This window comes from Tenrec ecaudatus, chromosome 3, assembly GCF_050624435.1.
Source record: "Tenrec ecaudatus isolate mTenEca1 chromosome 3, mTenEca1.hap1, whole genome shotgun sequence".
Taxonomy (NCBI): Eukaryota; Metazoa; Chordata; class Mammalia; order Afrosoricida; family Tenrecidae; genus Tenrec; species Tenrec ecaudatus.
In genome coordinates, this window is record NC_134532.1 from 167,435,465 (window position 1) to 167,456,713 (window position 21,249).

General features: G+C 41.6%; 1 protein-coding gene across 7 annotated transcripts in view; it reads left to right on the forward strand.

The window, feature by feature from the left end:
• Positions 1-21,249, forward strand: part of AASDH (aminoadipate-semialdehyde dehydrogenase) — a 32,025-nt gene that overhangs the window by 6,836 nt on the left and 3,940 nt on the right. For 3 of the 7 annotated variants that reach the window (XM_075544279.1, XM_075544278.1, XM_075544282.1), the window contains exons 5-12: positions 5,745-5,937; positions 11,427-11,668; positions 12,528-12,634; positions 14,305-14,477; positions 14,938-15,130; positions 16,032-16,147; positions 18,375-19,170; positions 20,321-20,581. In XM_075544279.1, coding sequence (XP_075400394.1) covers positions 5,745-5,937; positions 11,427-11,668; positions 12,528-12,634; positions 14,305-14,477; positions 14,938-15,130; positions 16,032-16,147; positions 18,375-19,170; positions 20,321-20,581 — 2,081 coding nt within the window. Of the gene's footprint in view, positions 1-5,744; positions 5,938-11,426; positions 11,669-12,527; positions 12,635-14,304; positions 14,478-14,937; positions 15,131-16,031; positions 16,148-18,374; positions 19,171-20,320; positions 20,582-21,249 lie in introns of those variants that run through there. The other 4 variants (XM_075544281.1, XM_075544283.1, XM_075544280.1 and 1 more) reach the window with 3 other exon arrangements.

Consider the following 21,249-nt stretch of genomic DNA (forward strand, 5'->3'; position numbering starts at 1 on the left):
GTGCCTCAGTTTAAAGGGGTACACTACCTGTGGGATGCCTAGCCTGTGGACTGTGTCGCTGTAAGTTGAGGTCCCTTTAAGCCCACACGATTGGAATGTTCATCTCTGGAGCTGGGGACTGACAGTTGATGACAGTTGGGGACCTGCCTTGCTGTTTGCTGCCTGGGTATATATAGCCCAGCTCTCTCTACAGAAGGGGACTGGCAACTGGCAGCTCTCAAAACTTGAAGGACTGCTAGTGTCTCACTGCTTTATAATTTAACTGTTAATTTCTTGTATTATCTATCTGTATATTATTTAACAGTTTATCGAATTATATATCTATCTTTATAAATATATTTATATATAATTGCTAGCAATCTGGTTTGTCTCTCTAGAGAACCCTGTCCAATACATCATCTTATTGGGGACTCTGAGATCTTATAACAATCCAAAGTCAATTGTATTAAGCACACTTGTACAGATGTTGACATCACATTTTATTTATTTTTTTTTTAAATCATTTTATTGGGGGCTCGTACAATTCTTATCACAATCCATACATACATCCGTTGTGTTTAGAATATATGTACATTTGTTGCCATCATTATTCTCAAAACATTTGCCTTCTACTTGAGTCCTTAATATCAGCTGCTCATTTTCCCCCTCCCTCCCCACTCTCCCCTACCTCATGAACCCTTCATCATTCATAAATTATTATTATTTTGTCATATGTTACACTGTCCGACATCTCCCCCCACCTTCTCTGCTGTCCATCTCCCAGGGAGGAAACTATACCTAGATTCTTGTAATCTGTTCCCCCTTTCTACCCCACATTCTCTCTACCCTCCTGGCATCGCCACTCTCACCACTGGTCCCGGAGGAGTCATCTGTCCTGGATCCCCTGTGTTTCCAGTTGCTTTCTGTACCAGTGTACATCCTCTGGTCTAGCCAGATATGTAAGGTAGAATTGGGATCATGATAGTGGGGGGAGGAAGCATTTAAGAACTAGAGGAAAGTTTTATGTTTCGACATCACATTTTCAAAGCATTTTCTTCCTACTTGAGCCCTTGGTATCAGCTCCTCTTTTCCTCTCCTCCCCCACTCTCATTAGCCCTGACAGCTGCAGCTTGCCGCCTCTTTCTCCCGCATTCCTGCAGGGTTGGAATTGTCCCCCTTTCCACCAGCAGCCCGGTGCCGAGCCTACTGCACCACCAGGGTTCCGGGCACCTCAACAGCAATGAGTACGGAGATAAGTTATTACTAGGAGAATATTTTGGATTCTCTTGATTTTAATCATCTTCAAAATCAATATATTCAACACTTATGGATACATCTCACTTTGTCGAGGTTGTGGAATGTGGGCTTTCATTGCTGACATCAGATGTATATTGGCTGAAAGAGCACACCAGAAAGATGTTTGCTTGTGTTTTACTGATTATGCAGAGTGGGCATTCTGGAACATGTAATTGTTCTCATGTGGAACCTGTACATAGACCAAGAAGCAGTTATCTTGACAGAACAAAGGGACAAACGCATAACTCCAAGCTCATTGATGCCCACTCGTAGTGACTAACTGCCTGAGGAATTTCCCTTGGAGCAGCTGGTGGTTTCCAATGGCTGATTTTGGGGATGCAGCCCTGTATGTAACCACTACAACACCAGGGCTCCAGTGAACAAGGGGATACTGAGTGGTTAAAATCAGGAAAGTGTGTGTCAGGGTTGTATCCTTTCACCATAAGTAATCTGCTGAGCAAATAGTCTGAGAAACTGGACTGTGAAAAGTAAGGCATCAGATGTGAAGGAAGGCTCTCGGCAGCCTGCTCTGTGTGTTTGACACACCTTGCTTGTGGAAACTGAAGACTTGAAGCACTGATTGACGAGGATGGAGGACTATAGCCTTCAGTTTAGATTATGCCGCACTATTAAGAAAACAAATATACAGCAAGACCAACAAGCAAAACCATGATAAACAGAAAAGATGTACATTATCAATGTAATTTTCTTTAGATCCACAATCAATGCCCTTGGAAGCAACATTCAGGAAATCATATTCTGTATTGCATTGTACGCGCGTGCCACAAAAGACCGCTTTAAAATAGTGACGAGCAAAGGCTTCATTGTGAGGACTAAGTCACTTCAGGCCCCAGCTGTGGCATTCAGTCTCTGCACATGCATGGGAAAGCTGGACTTGAAGATTGGCGAAGACTGATGCATGTAACTTATGGTATTGGCAAAGAATGCTGAATATAAAATTGACTGCCACTGGAATGCGCGAATCTGTCTTGGAGGAACTATAGCCAGACGCCTCTTCAAAACGAGGATGATGAAATATCATCTCATGTGCTCTGGACATGTTACCAGGTGGTACCAATTCCTGGGGAAAGACTTATGCAAAGGACAGATTGCTGCAAAATCATAGAAGCCTTTATTAACCAAAAATATTAAAATATGAAGCTATTGTTTTTTGACATGCTCCCCCATTTAACTCTATACACTTCAAATTCAGTGTTTCCATGTCTCTAATTTGCCCCCCAAAGAATTCTGCACTCAGATTTACGCCACAGCAGAATAGCAGTTTTGGCATCCTCCAGGGACTCAAGTAGGTTCTTTTTCAGCGTGAAGGGGCCAGATGGGGAGGACCGTAGGACAAATGGGGTAAGACTTCCCACTGTAATCCTTGTAGGACAGGCCTGCTACCCTTGAAGAAGGAGCAGCATTGTGACGGGGAAAAAATGCGTCAGCACAATTTTCCTGACTTTTTCCTCACTAATAAAGTTTCTTAAAACATTTTTATAATTAAACCCCATGATCATCCTGTGTGTTCTTCAGGGACATCTATCAAGATTGCCCCTTTGAAACCCCAAAAATCAGTTCCTGTAACATTCTGAGCTGACCTTTCTGTTTGACTATAGCTGGCCTATCATATCCTCTTAGCCTCATTAAGGTGCCTTCCAATAAAGGGTCTTTGAAGGTACCTTAATGAGGCTAAGACAAGTGTGCTTTTGAGAGAACTTGTCTGCAGCCACCTCCAGACTGTAGCCACATGATGTTTGTGGAATAAACCTGTGCATTCATGAACTGGAAACCTAGTAACAGTATTGCTTACCTCTCTGACTTCTTTGTTATTGGTAGATGCTTCCAGCTGTCTCCAATCCATGGAGACCCGAGCTACAACCAAAGGAAACAACCCAGTCCTGTCTATCTTCAGTGTTACTGCTACTCTTGTTCATTGCTGTCTCTGTTGCGTTCTTTGAATGCCTTCTCATTTGGGGAGGTCATTGCCCAGCACCGTATTAGACAGTAATCTGTTGTGAGCCATAGAGCTTTCATTGGCTAGTTTTCAGAGGAAGTTTCTGACTTTTCTTTCTAGTTTATCATAACCTGGACCAATCTGAGCAGCCATATTTTAGATTTGTGCCTAAGCACAAACGGTACTACTTAGCCCAGGGGCCTCTCTTAACTACCCTCTAATGAGTAAATCAGGAGCCTTGGTGCATAGAGGCTTTGGGCTGCTGACTGCGTGGTTGGCAATTTGAAACCATCAGTGGCTCCACAGAGAAAGATGGGGCTTTCTACTCATAAACAGTTAAAATGTCAGAAACTCATAGGGGCAGTTCTACCCTGTCCTACAAGGTTGTTATAAGTTGGTATTGACTCAAAGCAGTGAGTATTTTTTGGGTGGTGAGATAGTTTATTGTGCTAGCCTGGCCGATAAACACAAGTGGGATTAATTGAAGGGTGGAGAGAGAAGTGGCTTGGTGAGCCTCGCCTTTCTTGTCTCTCGATCTTTGATCATCTTCGATCATCGGACCAGTGTGCTACTGCTGCCTTGCTTGTTCTGTGCCTCAATTTACAGGCTACACTACCTTTGGGACGCCTAGCCTGTGGAGTGTGTCGCTGTAAGTTGAGGTCCCTTTAAGACCACACGATGGGAATTTACATCTCTAGAGCTGGGGACTGACTGTTCGTGACCTGGCTGACAGTTAGTGACCTGCCTTGCTGTTTGCTGCCTGTGCTGGGATAACCTAGCTCTCAGAGGACTGAGACAGAGGACTGACTACCTGGCGGCCCTCAAGACATGAAGGACTGCCAGTGTCTCACAACTCTGTCATGGGAGTGAGTTGCACTGAGCCATTTGTAATGCTTTATAATTTAACTGTTCATTTCTTGTATTATATATCTGTATGTAATTTAACAGTTCATTTCTTGTGTTATATATCTTATCTTTAAAAAATATATATATATAATTGTCAGCAATCTGGTTTTGTCTCTAGAGAACACTGTCTAACAAAGGTGGGTGTGGGGGTAGAATTGGGTGAATCAGGCCAACTCAAGATAATCATTTCCCTTTTTACTGCCAACTGATTGACTAGTGAGCTGCTTAATCAGCTGTATTTCTTCTACTTGAGTGTTTGATTGTGGATCTGTGATCTGGCCTCTTCTTCTCTTGAACATCTCTATGCAGCTCACCTTAATGGGGAACATACTAGAAAAGGAATTCCTGAGATTATGGTAATCTTGCTAGTTGGCCTATAAAAAGTCTATCATGGTCCCTGGCTATCAAAAGATAGAGCGTCTGGGGTTTTAAAGGCTTGAAGGTAAACAAGCGGCCATCTAGCTCAGAAGCAACCAAGCCCACATGGAAGAAGCACACCAGCCTGTGTGATCACGTGGTACTGAAGGGATCAGTTATCAGGCATCAAAGAACAAAAAAATCATATCATTGTGTGCTCACCTTCATGATAAGATCGCTGAAGACAAACGGGTGCATAAGCAAATGTGGCAAAGAAAGCTGATGGTGCCCGGCTATCAAAAGATACAGCATCTGGGGTCTTAAAGGCTTGAAGGTAAACAAGTGGCTATCTAGCTCAGAAGCAACAAAGCCCACATGGAAGAAGCACAACATCCTGTGCGACCATCAGATGTAGAAGGGATCAGGCATCAGCAGAACAAAAAATCTTATAGTGAATGAGTGGGGGGGAGTATGGGATGGAGACCCAAAGTCCATTTGTAGGCCACTGGACATCCCCTTACAGAAGGGTCTTGGGGAGGAGATGAGCCAGTCAGGGTGCGATGTAGCACCAATGAAAAATACAGCTTTCCTCTAGTTCCTAAATGCCACCCCCCCTATCATGATCCCAATTCTACCTTGCAGGTCTGGCTAGACCAGAGGATGTACACTGGTTCAGATAGGAACTGGAAACATGGGGAATCCAGGGCAGATGATCCCTTCAGGACCAGGGGTATGAGTGCTGATACTGGGAGGGTGGAGGGAGGGTGATTTGGAAAGGGGGAACCGACAGGAAAGTAGGTGAAGGGAGATGTTGGACAGGGCAAGATACAACAAAAGAATAATTTATAAATTATCAAGGGTTCATGAGGGAGAGGGGAGCTGGGAGGGAGGGGAAAATGACGACCTGATGCAAGGGGCTTAAAGTGGAGAGCAAATGTTTTGAGAATGATGAGGGCAATGAATGTACAAATGTGCTTTACACAACTGATGTATGTATGGATTGGGATAAGAGTTGTATGAGCCTCTAATAAAATGACTTAAAAAAGTATGCATGGCAAATTATGCCATGGTAAAAGTAGATACTGGCTTTTTAATTGTTACTTTTATATTAACAGCATTATTTTGGTTAATCTAAAAAGGAAGAATAAAACCTGACCAATGCCCAGAAGCTCAGTGATCATAAACCTTTTGTAGAGGTGCATATTTATCAAATAAACATTTTTCATGATTACATTCTGTTTTCCTTTAGGGTCCTTTTTAAAATCACACAAGAAGATGTTTTATTTCTGGCTTCACCTCTGACTTTTGATCCTTCTGTTGTGGAAATATTCGTTGCTCTATCAAGTGGTGCCTCTCTGCTTGTTGTACCAACTTCTGTCAAAATGCTCCCGTCAAAGCTAGCTGCTGTTCTCTTTGCCCAGCACAGAGTGACTGTTTTGCAGGTATGTCTTAGGAACAAATGAAGGGTTTTCATTACTTTCAAAATATTGTTCATGTTCTATGGGTGTAGAGCATATTTTGTATTTTCATAGAGGCTTACTGTTAATGTGGTTATCATTGGTCGATCATGTTTGAATTGAGTTGGACAAGCAAGACAAGTGCAGGAGCTTGTCCTTTACACTGCGATATACTGCGGGGTTCCTCTTTTCTCCAACAAGTCAGTCTTTTCCCAGACGATACAGAGGTCGTCAAAGATGTGCCCTTTACTTTTAAAAAGAGCTTTGCAGTATAGATTTTATTTGTAAATAGTATTCCTTGTCAGGGGAAGCCAGCCCCTAACACATCATTCCGGGTCCGGTAGGCACAATTATACAGTGATAATAAGTAAAGATCATAGTAAAGTTATAGAGAGCATGAGAGAGAGAAGAGAAATACTGAAATAAATGGACTCAGACACAATTCATGGTAGCTTGCTCACCTCAGCTCTGCTTGATGGTCCACAAGGAGGGAGAGAGCATTATTTAATGTTAGCCCAGGCTTTTATGTTCTCTGGGGACATGCAAGCCCCTTAATTACAGGTGAAGACATACGTCACAGGAAGGGATTGTGCTATAGGTAATACAGTAATGGGGGGGAGGTGATCTAGGGGTATCCACATAATAGGAAGAGGAGGGATTGGGGGTATACATGTGGCAAGATGGACAAATCCTAGATTTAGGATGGCAACTTAACTTTGGATGTCACAGAGCCAGCTTAGCCTGTTCCCCAGCTCAACTGAGAGAAACCATTATTGGTAGGGTCTGAATGCTTGGTCGTTTGCCTCAGGGAGAAATAGTTTATTGTCCCCAGCACCAGGGAGCTAGGCCTACCCTGTAGTCTGGTGACTAACTGCTCTCAGGGAGGATGTCTGTAAGTGTCTGACCTCCCCCCACAATGCCTAATAGCAAGCAAGAATCTAATCTGATAAACACTCTTAGAAGTTCTAAAAAAGTAATATGTTACTAAATTTTGAAAAATTACAATAAAGTATATTGAGTTCTTTGGGGTGAGGATGTCACCAAAATAAAATATATGATGTCTTTGACGAAATTAAAGACTAAAATTCTTTTTGGAGTAAGAAGTTTTGCCTCCTGGAAAAGAAGGGCCCAATAGTTGTCCAAACCTGAATATATTTAACTCCATCTGCCCAAACCCGATCCAACTCAGGTCTACCCTAAATAGGGTTGCTCGGGCTATAAATCTCTTGGGAGCAGATAACCTCATGTTTTTCCTGCAGAGCTGCTGCTGAGTTTGAACTTCCAATCTTGAGGTTAATAGTCCAACACTTACCTCATCGTGATAATTTATATTTGTATACTCTGGGAAAAAGTGACAAACCAGTTTCTTTGATATTGAGTCATTCTGTCTCATGGTGATGCTGTAAGATTGAGTAGAATCGCCTCTTTGGGTTTCTGAGGCTGTAAATCTTAAGAACAGAAAGCCTCTTCTTTCTCCCAAGGAGCGCCTGGTAGATTCAAACTGCAGATGTGCCTAGCAGTCTCACCCACGTGTAACCCATTATTCAGTGCTCTGATTATACTCAGAACAATAAAGTTATGTAGATTGACACCCTTTAAAATGAAACCTTTTAGCTAAATAAAAACTTAAATTGCTAGCCAGGTAGCATAGTAGTATTTTTAGATTTGGCTTGTAGTTTTTTCTTAGTTTCTTACTATGTTTTTTCTTACTAAGTTTTTTCTTAGTTTCTTACTGTGGAACAATGGGTGTATACTAGGATGTGTAATGGGGCTTTCTTTCACCTTAAGTGTTTTGACAAGTCATTTTTATGAATTAAAATTCTTGTCCAAAATCTTGTAGATTTTATTGAAAGAAATCGCTTAAAAATGTACTTACACAGGACTTCTGACTGTGGCCAAGTACGGATAATGGTAAATGCTCTTCCCCCAAGACAACAGGCAAACTGCACCAACCTGGCAAAAACAGCCATTCTGACACGTTAGGAATAAACCAAAGGCATCTGAGAGGTGCTGTTATTTTCTAAAACTGCTGAATTTGGGCTAAAAGTAGTAGGACTCTGGTGTTCTGACCTGGAGTAATCCCTACATGTGCCAAGCTCAGGCAACACAGAGGTTATGCCACAGGGTCTTCTGATGAGAGTGGGCTCACTCAGTTTGGAAAAGGAGGTCCTGGCCCAATGCCTAGCACCAGTGCCAGTGGAAATGGTCTTGCAGGTGGATGAGCAAGGAGAGTCAAAGGGTGGTGGTGGTGGTGAGAGTCAGCACATTGCTGCCTGACCTGGAGCTGCTCGCATACGCATTAGAGACACAAGAGAGCCCCGTGGAAGTGAGAGCTGGAGCAGACCTGAACATGACTTACATTTTGAGTTAACTCTCCTGTCCACACAGATGGCTCTGTGGGGGAAAGTGTCCAGTTCCTTGGGGGCTGCGAAGCTCCGTGGCTGCTTGTGGAGGGGATCCCTAGGAAGTCAGACATACAAAAACTCACTGCCATCCAGTCACTTTGACTCGGGGTGACCTATCCTCAAATATAAACTCAAGAGGTTGTTGGTTTCTTTTAACTGAGTAGGAGTATCAATGGTCACTTGACGTGGGGGGGGGGGGGGAAGCACTTCACAGATTTACCCAGACAAGCTACGAAACAAAAAAGCAAACACATCAGTAAACACTAAAAGCTTTGGAGGAAATTATTAAGAGTAAGAGATGCTGCAATATATTGCGTAAAAGTACGTTTAACCAAAAATTATAAAATATGCAAAGAAACAGTGAATTATGACCCATACAAGAGAAAAAGAAACTATCAGTAGAATGTCTGAATAAAACTGCTGTTATAAATATATCTAAAGAATTAAGAGAAACTATATTTATAAAATTAAAGGGAAGTAAAATGAGTTAACAAGTTGAGATTTTTAAAGGTAGATATTATTGTTATTATTATTTTAATCATTATATTAAGGGCTCATACAACTCTTACCACAATCCATACATACATCAATTGTGTAAAGCACATTTGTACATTAATTGCCCTCATCATTCTCAAAAATTGCTTTCCACCTAAACCCCTGGCATCAGCTCCTCATTTGTTCCCCACCTTACCCGCTCCCCCCAATATTATTATTTTTTAATTAAGGAATAGATAGATGGGATTAACAATCTAGAGGAGATAACAATGGGACCAGTGGTTCCAGGGGATATGGGAGAGGGGGATCTCTGGGGAAAGGAAGTGGGAGTTAACAAACCCAGGGACAAGGAACAACAAGTGATCCAAAATCAATGGTGAGGAGGGTTTAGGAGGCCTGGTAGGCTTGATCAAGGGCAATGTAAGTGAGAGGAATTACTGAAACCCAAATGAAGGCTGAACATGATAGTGGGACAAGAGGAAAGTAAAAGGAAATAGAGGAAAGAACTAGGGGCAAAGGGCATTTGTAGAGGTCTAAATGCAGGCATGTACATATGTAAATATATGATGATGGGGAAATAGATCTATGTGCATATATGTATAGGTTTATATATGTATAGTATTAAGGTGGCAGGTGGACATTGGGAGTACTCACGTCCTCCCTCAATGCGAGAACACTTTGTTCTATTAAACTGGAACTCTGTGATGCTCACCTCCCTGACACGATCACTGAAGACAAAGAGGGCGCATAAGCAAATGTGGCGAAGAAAGCTGATGGTGCCCAGCTATCAAAAGATACAGTGTCTGGGGTCTGAAAGGCTTGAAGATAAATAAGCAGCCATCTAGCTCAGAAGCAACAAAGCCCACATGGAAGAAATACACCACCCTGTGTGATCACAACGTGTCGAAGGGATCAGTTATAGGCATCAAAGAACAAAAAATCATATTGTTGTGAATGAGGGGGAGTGAGGACCCAAAGCCCATCTGTAGGCAACTGGACATCCCCTTACAGAAGAGTATCCGGGAGGAGACAAGGCCAGTCAGGGGTGCAGTATAGCACCAATGAAACATGCAACTTTCCTCTAGTTCTTTAATGCTTCCCGTCCCCGTCCCCCATCATGATTGCAATTCCACCTTACAAATCCAGCTAGACCAGAGTATGAACACTGGTACAGATAAGAACTCGAAACACAGGGAATCCAGGACAGATAACCCTTAGGACCAATAATGAGAGTAGCGATACCAGGAGGGTAAGGTGCGGGAGAAAGAGGGAACTGATCACAATGATCTACATATAACCCCCTCCCTGGGGGATGGACAACAGAAAAGTGGGTGAAGGGGAAGCATTAGACAGTGTAAGACATGAAAAAATAATAATTTACAAATTATTAAGGGTTCAGGAGGGAGGGGAGAAAATGAGAAACTGATACCAAGGGATCAATTAGAAAATGTTTTGACAATGATGATGGCAACAAATGTACAAATGTGCTTGACACAAGGGATGGATGTATGGATTGTGATAAGAGTTGTATGAGCCCAATAAGATGATTTAAAAAAAATAATTAGAAACAGCTAAGGAACAGTTACCTCTAAAATAAAATAAGGAGTTGAAATGAAACGAACACTGAAATGAAAATGTACTACGGGGCCTTAATATCAGACTCAAGATGATGAGTCGTACTCGGTGAATGTGAAGGAAGATTAATTGAATTTAGCTTGTATGAAGAACAGAAAATAGATGGAAGGAACATGATTTAGAACATCAGGGGCCTGTGGGAGAGTATCACTTGTATCATATGTACAGTAGAATTTAAAAAGAGAACAGAAAGGAACAGAAAGGAACTATTATAAAAAGGAATGAAGTTGTGATGCACCATGGATGAGTCACTGAAAGAGGCCCATCAGAACAGGATCACATGTTGTGTAAGTGCGCTGTTGGAAAACTAGAAAGCGCAGAGTACCTGCGGTGATGAAGAACCAGGTCAGTCGTTGTCTGGAGAGAGTTCATTTGAAGGAAGAACTATAAAAGGCCCCCAAAGGTCATTCATTCTAGGGCAGGAAGGACATTGGGAATGCGAATGAACCATTTCCTTGGTGGTGGTGATGGTTTCACTGGTGTATATACACACAAAATCTTACCAAATAATATGCTATGCCTGGCAACTTCTTATATGTCTGCTACTTCAGTGAATCTGTTTTTAGACATCTGAATTCGGGTTTGTCCCGTTAGCTGAAATGAACCTTGAATGTACTTTTTCTAGGTAGAATTCATGGGAAAGGAAATAGGAATTGATGTGATAGATTTTGCTCTTTTTATTTTTAAGCTCTTTTATTTAAACTATGGAATGAGCATAACTAATAATAACTAATATTTTACTGTTTTTTTCCTAAGTCAAAATCAATATCCACATTAAGAAAGCACTGCTGCCACAGTACTTTCCCTCAGATGACTTGCTATTTGATAGCTCGTAATTTCAATTTTGACTCCACATGCTAACCTTTGAAACAATAATTAGGATGTTTACTTTTTTGAGGAAGTGAAAAGAAAGGAAACTTATTTGTAATGTTTCTCCAGGCAACACCCACACTGCTTAGAAGATTTGGATCTCAGCTTATCAAGTCAACTGTTTTGTCAGCCAGTACTTCTCTTCGAGTGCTGGCCCTCGGCGGTGAAGCATTTCCCTCACTGACTGTCCTCAGAAACTGGAGAGAAGAAGGCAATAAAACAGAAATATTTAATATCTATGGTATCACAGAGGTATCAAGCTGGGCGACCTTTTACAGAATTCCGGAGAAGATGCTTAACTCTACTCTGCAGTAAGAATTTTAATTATACTAAGTGGAGTGGAGTGGAGTGGCCTGTGAAGTTTAAGTTATTACTAGATAATGAACTTGGGAACAGTCTTTCATAGAATGTGTGAAGACACAAGTCCAGAGCCATCCTTACTGTAACTGGTTGCTGTGTTACACCCTGCTGGCCCTTCTTTGTCACTAAGCTGCGCTGGATAGGTAGCATCTGTGATAGCCCTTCCCTCTAGCCAGTGCTTCTCGACCTGCCTCAGGCCGTGGCCCGTCATAGAAGTCCTCATGGGGCCGGGACCCACAACCATAACATTATTTTCACTGCTACTTCCTAACTGTAATTTTACTACTGTTATGAATCATCATGCAAATACCATATCTGATAAGCAGGATGTATTTTCATTGTTACAAATTGAACATAAATAAAGCATAGTGATTCATCACAAAAACAATATGTAATTATGTATTGTGAAATATTTTTTTCTATTTAGAAATAAATGAAATTTTGTCTTGAAGCAGGGTGTAGCATGCGTAATAGTTTTCATGATGGGCACGCGTATGTGGGCTTATCTGCATGTAGGTGGACCCGCCTGGAAATGGATAGAGGAGCTGTCTCTTGGTCCTAAGAACTTCAGAAATATTTGTTTTCCGATGGTCTTAGGCGACCCTTGTGAAAGGGTCGTTCCACTCCCAAAGGGGTCGTGACCCACAGGTTGAGAACTGCTCTAACTTCTCTCTCTTGGCAGTCTGAGTTGTAGCATAACAAGAACTCTTGTTTTCTCCTTTATTTGGCACAGCGTGACTTATGTACACTGAAAAATCGTCTCTTTAAATGAAAAAATGTCTAATCTAGTTTGGGTTGTATTTTTCGCAGATGTGACTTACCTGTACAACTGGGGTTTCCTCTGCTTGGAACAGTCGTTGAAGTCAGAGATGCTAATGGTTTCACAATTCAAGAAGGTGATGGCCAAGTATTTTTAGGTAGTGTTAATTTTGTTGACTTGAAAATTTTTTTAAATCAAGCAAAAATGTCTGATGTGTTAGCTTTATATTTTTCCTGATTCTGTTTATGGCCAATATTCTCCTTAGTGATCATTTTTAACATTGTCTTTTTTTTTTTGGCTGAATGTAATTTAATTTATTTATTTATAATTGTTTTATTAGGGGCTCATATAACTCTTATCCCAATCCATACATACATCAGTTGTGTAAAGCACATTTGTACATTCATTGCCCTTATCATTCTCAAAACATTTGCTCTCCACCCAAGCCCCTTGCATCAGGTCCTCATTTTTTCCCCTCCCTCTCCGCTTCCCAGTCCCTCATGAAAACCCTTGATAATTTATAAATTAGTATTTTGTCATATTTTGCCCTGTCCGACGTCTCCTTTCACCCATTTTTCTGTTGTCCACCCTCCAGAGAGGAGGTCACATGTAGATCCTTGTAATTGGTTTTCCCTTTCCAACCCACTCTCCCTCTTCCCTCCCAGTATCGTCACACCACTGATCCTGAAGGGGTCATCTGTCCTGGATTCCCTGTGTTTCCAGTTCCTGTCTGTACCAGTGTACATCCTCTGGTAGAATTGGGATCATGATAGTGAGGAGAGAGGAGGCATTTAGGAACTAGAGGAAAGTTGTGTTTTTCATCGTTGATACATCACACCCTGACTGGCTCATCTCCTCTCTGAGACCCCTCTATAAGGGGATCTCCAGTAGCCAACAAATGGGCTTTGGGTCTCCACTCCGCACTCCCCCCTTCCTTCACTATTGTAAGATTTTTTGTTCTGATGATGTCTTATACCTGATCCCTTCGACACCTCGTGAGTGCATAGGCTGGTGTGCTTTTTCCATGTGGGCTTTGTTGCTTCTGAGCTAGATGGCTGCTTGTTTATCTTCAAGCCTTTAAGACCCCAGATGCTATAGCTTTTGATAGCCAGGCCAGGCACCATCAGCTTTCTTCTCCACATTTGCTTATTTACCCGCTTTGTCTTCTGCGGTTGTGTTGGGAAGGTGAGCATCATATAACAAAAGAAAGTATTCTTGCATTGAGGGAGTACTTGAGTAGAGACCCAATATCCTTCTGCTACCTTAATACTAAACCTATCAATGTATGCACATAGATCTATTTCCCCTTCCTCATACATAAATATATTTATATATGTACATGTCTTTATCTAGACCTCTATAAATTCCCTTTGCCTCCTGGCTATTTCCTCTATTTCCTTTGACTTTCCTCCTGTCCCACTATCATTAACATTGTTTTTGGTCATGAAACATAATAAGCTCTTGTAGAATTTATTAGAATTATTTCAGATAATAACATCTCATGCTCACAGGGCAGATATAAAAGCAATTTAGATATTGTAATGTAGACCTCTATACTTAAAGCAAAATTTCTATTTAAGAATGTGTAGAAGGCATGTGCACTTCTTGAAGTAAAGTTTGTTTTTATGGCATTCCCCATTTTATTGTTACCGTACCAAATTTTATCAGAAAGAATTTGAAAGTGAGCTCTTTTTTATTCTGAATATTCTAAAACTTGGCTTTGATGCCTCTTCTGATAGCTGTGTGCTTTTGGAGACGTTCTTGATGGATACCTTTGACATCAGGTTTCTGCAGCTTGTTTATCACGGGTGTTTTTGCATTGTGAAGGTGGCAGAAGCCGAGTCTGTTTTCTGGATGATGAAAGAACAGTCCCGCTTGGCACCATGCGAGCCACAGGAGACTTTGTGACCGTGAGAGGCGGAGAGATGTTTTTTCTGGGACGAAAGGACAGTCAGATCAAACGTCATGGCAAACGTCTTAACACTGAGCATGTGCAACAGGTAGCGCTCTCTGCTTGTTAAGTATCATGACTGTGGGTAGGTTTTAGAGGTAGCTGCTGCCAGGTTTCTGTGTTGAGATTCTCTGTCAGTCTATTGAAAAGTAATGATTTTGTACTAGTAATTCTAATAAAAGGCCTGGGTAATTCCGTGTGGCTTTTGTTCCCAGGGTGAAGAGAGGCTCTGTTTTAAAGGGCTGACCAAGTGAACTTTCAACATGAGAAAAGAACTTGGTTTATTGGTTTAGTTTGTTGTAGGAGCTATTGTTTTTTAAAAACTCTTAAAAGAGCCCTGTGTGTTAGCCAGTAACGATTAGTCATTGCACCAAACTTAAAAATAAAAAAATCTAATAAACTCCAACAGTTAGTTTGACTGTCTTGGTATGAGATATGATACAATCAAGCATATAAAGAGTTTGTTTTCTAATGTCCTCACCGACAAATTAGCATATTCTCTCACCTAGGTTGCTGAAGGTCTTCAGCAAGTGGAGTCGTGTGCAGTGACATGGTGTAATCAGGAAAAGTTAATTCTGTTTGTGGTCTCCAAAGAAGATGTAGTAAAAGATGATCTCTTTAAAGAACTTCAGAAATATCTTCCAAGTCATGCGATCCCAGATGAGCTTCTGTTGGTTGATGCGCTGCCATTTACATCTCATGGTAAAAGAATTTAAAGCAGAGATGTGTCAGTGCCAAGTAATACTAATTATATCTGTGAATTGCCATGTGTTAGCATGTAATACATTCTTATTGTAGATAAATGATACTAATTTATTTATTGTGGTAGAGCCTCTGTGTTAAATGTCTTATATGGTTAACTCATTTTATCTTCTGAAAGTCCTGTGAGTGGGTACATTATCTACTTACAGATGAAAAAATGGCTTTTAGAGAGATTCAGTAATAGCCCTCAAATGATATTGCTAAGGTAGTAAACCAAGAAAATGGGCCACAGACAGGCAGCCACCACCAAGTGCCATCGAGTAAATGCTGACTCGAGTGAGTGTACAGGAAGAGTCAATCTGCTGCCTCCGGTGAGTCCTTACAGGAGAAAAGCGCCTGTCCCTTTCCAGAGGGGGAGCCACTGATGGAGCCCTACTGCTGATTGTGTGGAAGGCCACTGCGCACCCACGCTCCATTCTAGGGAGCGGAAGATTGTGTTACTTTAAAGCGTGCGCTGTCAGTGACTAGCTTGTATTGCCCTCTGCTTGTCGGCCTTAAGCTTCATTGGCCTTTCTGCAGGTGCCTTTTCTGGAGCCGTTTATTTGTTGACTTTTTAAACTTTCGGTTGTGAGTTGGGTGACAGTTTGCAGAGAAAATCAGCTTTGCATTCAACAGTTCGTTTTTTTAGCCTTTAAAATAAGGTAACATCGTTCCACCCTCCCTTTTGGCTTGTTATTCATGATGTTCCTGGTAGCATGGGCCTCCTTTCTGTAGAATTGATAGTCTACGGCAAACTCTTGATAGTAAATCCACCACTTAAAAATGAGAAATGTGTATTGTGTGCCTAGTGGTATAAAGGCTTTGAGCTAAAATTGAGAAGTCTTTTTTCTTTTATACGAAGGTAAAATTGATGTTCTGAAGTTAAACAAGATTTATTTAAATCAAATGAATATGAAGTCTGATTGTAAGCTCAGTGAAAAAGAGGAACTTTGGGGAAAATTACAGTGTTTGTGGAAGGTACAATTTTTAAGATACAGCTTTGTTATTATAAAGAGAATATTTGTTATCTTTAGGGAATTAAAGCATCCCATGTAAGTTTGATAGTTTTTAAAAAGAATTTTGTTGTGTCCAGGTGCTGTATGGTAGAGCCTCACTGATTCAATGTGGGTTAAAATGAGCAGTCAGCTCTCCGTTGTAGGATTAGGTAGCGCTCTCAGTACAGACATGTATGTAAGTGGAGCTGAGGTGGTTGGTCACATACTGTGCCAGCAGACACAGCCTGTACTGGCATAGGTTGTCCCTAAGGACTGTGAGGGGCTTGTCAAAGCCGAGGTAATAGCCCTGTCCTGCTGTAGCACCGTCTTCAGGCCTGCCATCATTTCACAGGCACTTGTAGTAGTGACATGCCTGTTTCTGCCCCGTTCATGCATCCTACTCTTCTTGGCAAGGCCACATCTCTCATTAGATGGGAGAAAGCAGAGCAATGCTCAAGGACCCACGAATGCCGTCTCTGCCTAGCTTCTGAAGTCTATTTTCCCACCACTGTCACAGAGAAAGCCTAGTAGTTTCCAGAAATAGACCAGACTAATTCCTGTGGTAATAACAATGACCTATTGTTGTCAGAGAAGTAAATTGGACTAAATCTTTGACCTATTTAAATAATATACCCCCAAAAGATCATCTGTAACTTTAAACACACACACTTACTACCATAAGCCGACATTTATTTAAAAATAAAATGGAATTGTATTGTCTAAGCCAACCTCTGCCAGCAGCAAATCCACTCTGACTCATCGTGACTCTACGTAGGATTTCTGCGGTGGTCAATCTTCATAGAGCAGAAAACCCCATGCTTCTCCTGAGGAACAGCTAGGGGATTTGAACCACCGTCCTGGTGGCTAGCAGCCTATGCTTATCTCACAGCACCACCAGTTGTCCTTACTGCTGAAGGGTTCGTAACAAGAAGATGTCATTGTATGATCTCCTCTGTCATTGAGGCTATTTTGATAAAAGCCTTAGCCATGTCCTTTTTCAAATTCTTTTTTTTTTTTAACTTATTTTTTTAAACATCTTATTAAGGGCTCATACAACTCTTATCACAATCTATACATATACATACATCAATTGTATAAAGCACATCTGTACATTCTTTGCCCTAATCATTTTTTTTAAAACATTTTATTAGGGGCTCATGCAATTCTTATCACAATCCATACATATACATACATCAATTGTGTAAAGCACAGCTGTAAATTCTTTGCCCTAATCATTTTCAAAGCATTTGCTCTCCACTTAAGCCCTTTGCATCAGGTCCTCTTTTATCCCCTCTCCCCGCTCCCCTCTCCATCATGAGCCCTTGATAATTTATAAATTATTATTTTGTCATATCTTGCCCTATCCGGTGTCTCCCTTCAAACCCTTTTCTGTTGTCCGTCCCCCAGGGAGGAGGTCACATGTGGATCCTTGTAATCAGTTACCCCTTTCCAACCCACTCACCCTCAACCCTCCCAGTATCGCCCCACACACCCTTGGTCCTGAAGGTATCATCCACCCTGGATTCCCTGTGCCTCCAGCCCTCATATGTACCAGTGTACAACCTCTGTCCTATCCAGCCCTGCAAGGTAGAATTCGGATCATGGTAGTGGGGGGAGGAGGAAGCATCCAGGATCTGGGGGAAAGCTGTGTTCTTCATCAGTGCTACATCGCACCCTGACTGACCCATCTCCTCTCCTAGACCCCTCTGTGAGGGGGTCTCCAGTGGCCGACTAATGGGCTTTGGGTCTCCACTCTGCACTCCTTTTTCAAATTCTTTGAAAGTAATTTTAGTTTCTGTGAAACAGAAAAAAATTGTATTGCAGAACAGACCAGAAGTATTATGATAAGAGTTGTACGAGCCCCCAATAAAATGATTTTTTAAAAAGAAAGGGAAGAAAAGACCAGAAGCATCTCAGGGGCTGTCTAATTAGTAGAGCTGATGTTTTTTATAACCATTCTCGGTTGTGTGGGAAGAAAATCTGCTTTAAAGAGTTATACTTTATAATTATAGACTAAGTTTATGGAAAAATTTGTAGCATAGTGATTGTCTTCTTTGGCATCAAAGACTAGTTTTAAATTTTAATCTTCATTGTCAAAATGTTTATTTTTTGTATATAGGATGTATAGTTGGTGTAGGAACTACCCTACACATGTTGGAGTCATTAGACCTCTACCTCACCATATTTCTCTCTTCTTCTCTTCTCTGTAGTCCATTCTTAGTCTTTCAGAAGATCCTGTGCAGATGCCTAAAGAGTCCTTGTTCTTACAAAGTGGTGGAGATTCCTTAAAGGCTGTGCGCCTCCTCAGTGAGATTGAAAATCTGGTTGGCACCTCAGTGCCAGGGCTTCTGGAAATTATTCTTAGCAGCTCCTTCTCAGAGATTTACAGTCACATCCTTCAGACAGTGTTTCCACATGAAGTCCTACCACTGAGCAAGAGATGCGCCACAAAAAGGAAATCCAGTGACACGAGTCAAGAGGAGACCAGTAGGAAATCTCTCCATCAGCAAGCTGACGTGCCCTTCAATTGTGACTGTGACATGAGTGCTTTTATTGCACTGAGCAGAGGGAGTCAGATTCTGGCTCTGAGTAGTACCAGGCTTTTCACTAGATCTGGAAAGTGCCCTTCACCCTGTCCTTCCGATTTAACCTCACAGATTAGTAGTCAAAATGTGCGAAGTGTGAATCCTCTACCTGTTGTTGAGAAGGCAGAAAAGCCATCCTATGTCGCAAAAGTTTCTGACAAGGAGAAGCCTGAAATAGGGACCGAGAAACTGAAGTTAAGTGTGAGGTGGAAGGCAGACACAGGCAAATGTGTCGATGCTTCCCCTCTGGTTGTAGTACCAGCTGTCGATAAGTCATCTGCAACTGTATACATTGGCTCCCATTCTCATAGAATGATGGCAGTGGACCTTTATTCTGGGAAGGTGAAATGGGAACAGATTTTGGGAGATCGAATTGAATCCTCAGCATGCATATCTAATTGTGGAAAGTTTATTGTAGTAGGTAAGTTTCTGAATTGGAGGTAGAATTAAACTGAATTACCACATAACAGTGATGCTATCCAAACCCAAACCCACTGCTGTTGAGTCCATTCCAACTCACGGTGGCCCTTGTAGGGCTCCTGAGGCTGTCAGCCTGTACGGTAGCAGACAGCCTCAGTGGTCTCCCTTGGAGCAGCGGGAGGGTTGACCTGCTGAGCTGGGGTTAGCAGTCGCCAACGCTTACCCCGGTGATGCTAAGACAAGGTGAATGAAAACACAGGCCTCTGGTGGATTTGGTTACTGTCAGAGAGCAATGGTTCACCTCATAGTTCACAATAACTGTTAAAAGACTCTTTGGAGTTTGACTAAGATTTCAGTCCTTAGTTGTGTAGTTTTGCTCTACTCATCTCTCTCTACTCCAATTTCATCTGTAAAATGGGGATGAGAATAATTCTTGCCTAACTCTAACACATGAATAGATATGAAACACTTAGGACAGTACACGACAACATGGCAGCAGCTCAGTAAACACTAGCTACGTTTAATGCTTGCCGGAGCCGTGTTGGCACAGTGGTTAGGCATTGGACGGCGACCCAGCTGCTCGGCAGTTTGAAACCACCAGCAGCTCCAAGGGGAAAAGGCTGGCCTTTCTACTCCTGTGAACAGTTACAGGGTGGAAACCCACAATGGGGTCGTCATGAGTCAGCACAGACGGAATGACAGTGAGTTTGGTGTTTTTGGTTATTGTCGATGTTAGCATTTCTTGAGCACCTGTTGTGCACCGGGCATTTCTGCCATGTGATTTTGTTTCTCACAGTCATGGCTGAGTGCCGTGTCTGTGTTCACCATTACCAACGACCGATACCCAGTGGTGGTTGATAATGGTGGCCAACGACCACTAATGAGATCTGAAACCAGGCATCATCATTTTCAAAGCAATAGTGCTTTCCTGATTGTACCTTTAAAAAAATAAGGTGTACCATACCAACTAAGTAGGTAATTTTATACAAGTAATCATTCAGTTTGTTTTATATGGCTGAAATTTACCTCAGGTGAGGTGAACATAGAGCCCAAGTGTACCTGCCACTCATCAAGTTTAAATTATGATGTAGGCTAAGTTGTTTTTCATCAGTGTATGGAAGTCTCATGTATGATGTGTAATTTCCCTACAGGCTGTTACAATGGCTTAGTTTATGTTCTGAGAAGTGATAGTGGAGTAAGACACTGGATTTTTCCCACTCAGGATACCATCAAAAGCTCTGCAGCAATGGATCCAGTCACAGGCCTCCTGTACATCGGATCTCATGACCAGCATGCATATGCCCTGGATATTTACGTAAGACTCCACCTCGGTTTCCCAACATACTGTCAGCAGGGGAGCTGCAAAGACTGCCCGCAGATGCCAACTCTGTGTCGGGGGTGCTCTGGGGCAAGTAAGAGCTCAATGAATAATTCTTGTTGCTTGGAATCTTGACATGTAAGAAGTTTAGCGTTACCATCTTGACAGTAGATAGAAAGAAAAAACCACAAATCAATCTTAGTAAGACCTACTTTAAAATATATAAAAGTGTATAAGGATTATAAAAGTAAAGAACTAAGTTGGGCAAAGTGCTAGAAACCCAGGTGACAAAAAAGATTTCAAAGACCAACAACTTATTTATCAGTATAAATAAAAACTAAGAACAGATACTAGTGAAAAAATAACAAGATCCAGATAGATAAATCAAGATACATAAGCACACAGGTTCCCAAATAAGAAATGGTTAGTAAATGTACATAAGAATTTTATACTTTTAATAGTCAAAGGAGTGGAGGGAAAAATCAGAAATCTTGGACAGACGTACCAGGGGGTACCCCAAAAAACAAAAAAAAAGCTCCATTGGGAGATCTTCCATAGTATGTATTGTTCCTGCTAGGTGAGCATTGAGCAACTCACTCTTGAGTTAGTGCACCCAGTGGCATCACTTGGGAAGGTTCTCTCTTATCACAGTAAATTTTTTCGTAAAAGTTTTGCTCGAACCTCGTTTTTTTGTGAGGCTGATTTAAGAGAACAGTGTGAGGCTGTGACATTTTGTCTATTGCACAGGAAAAATGCCACAGA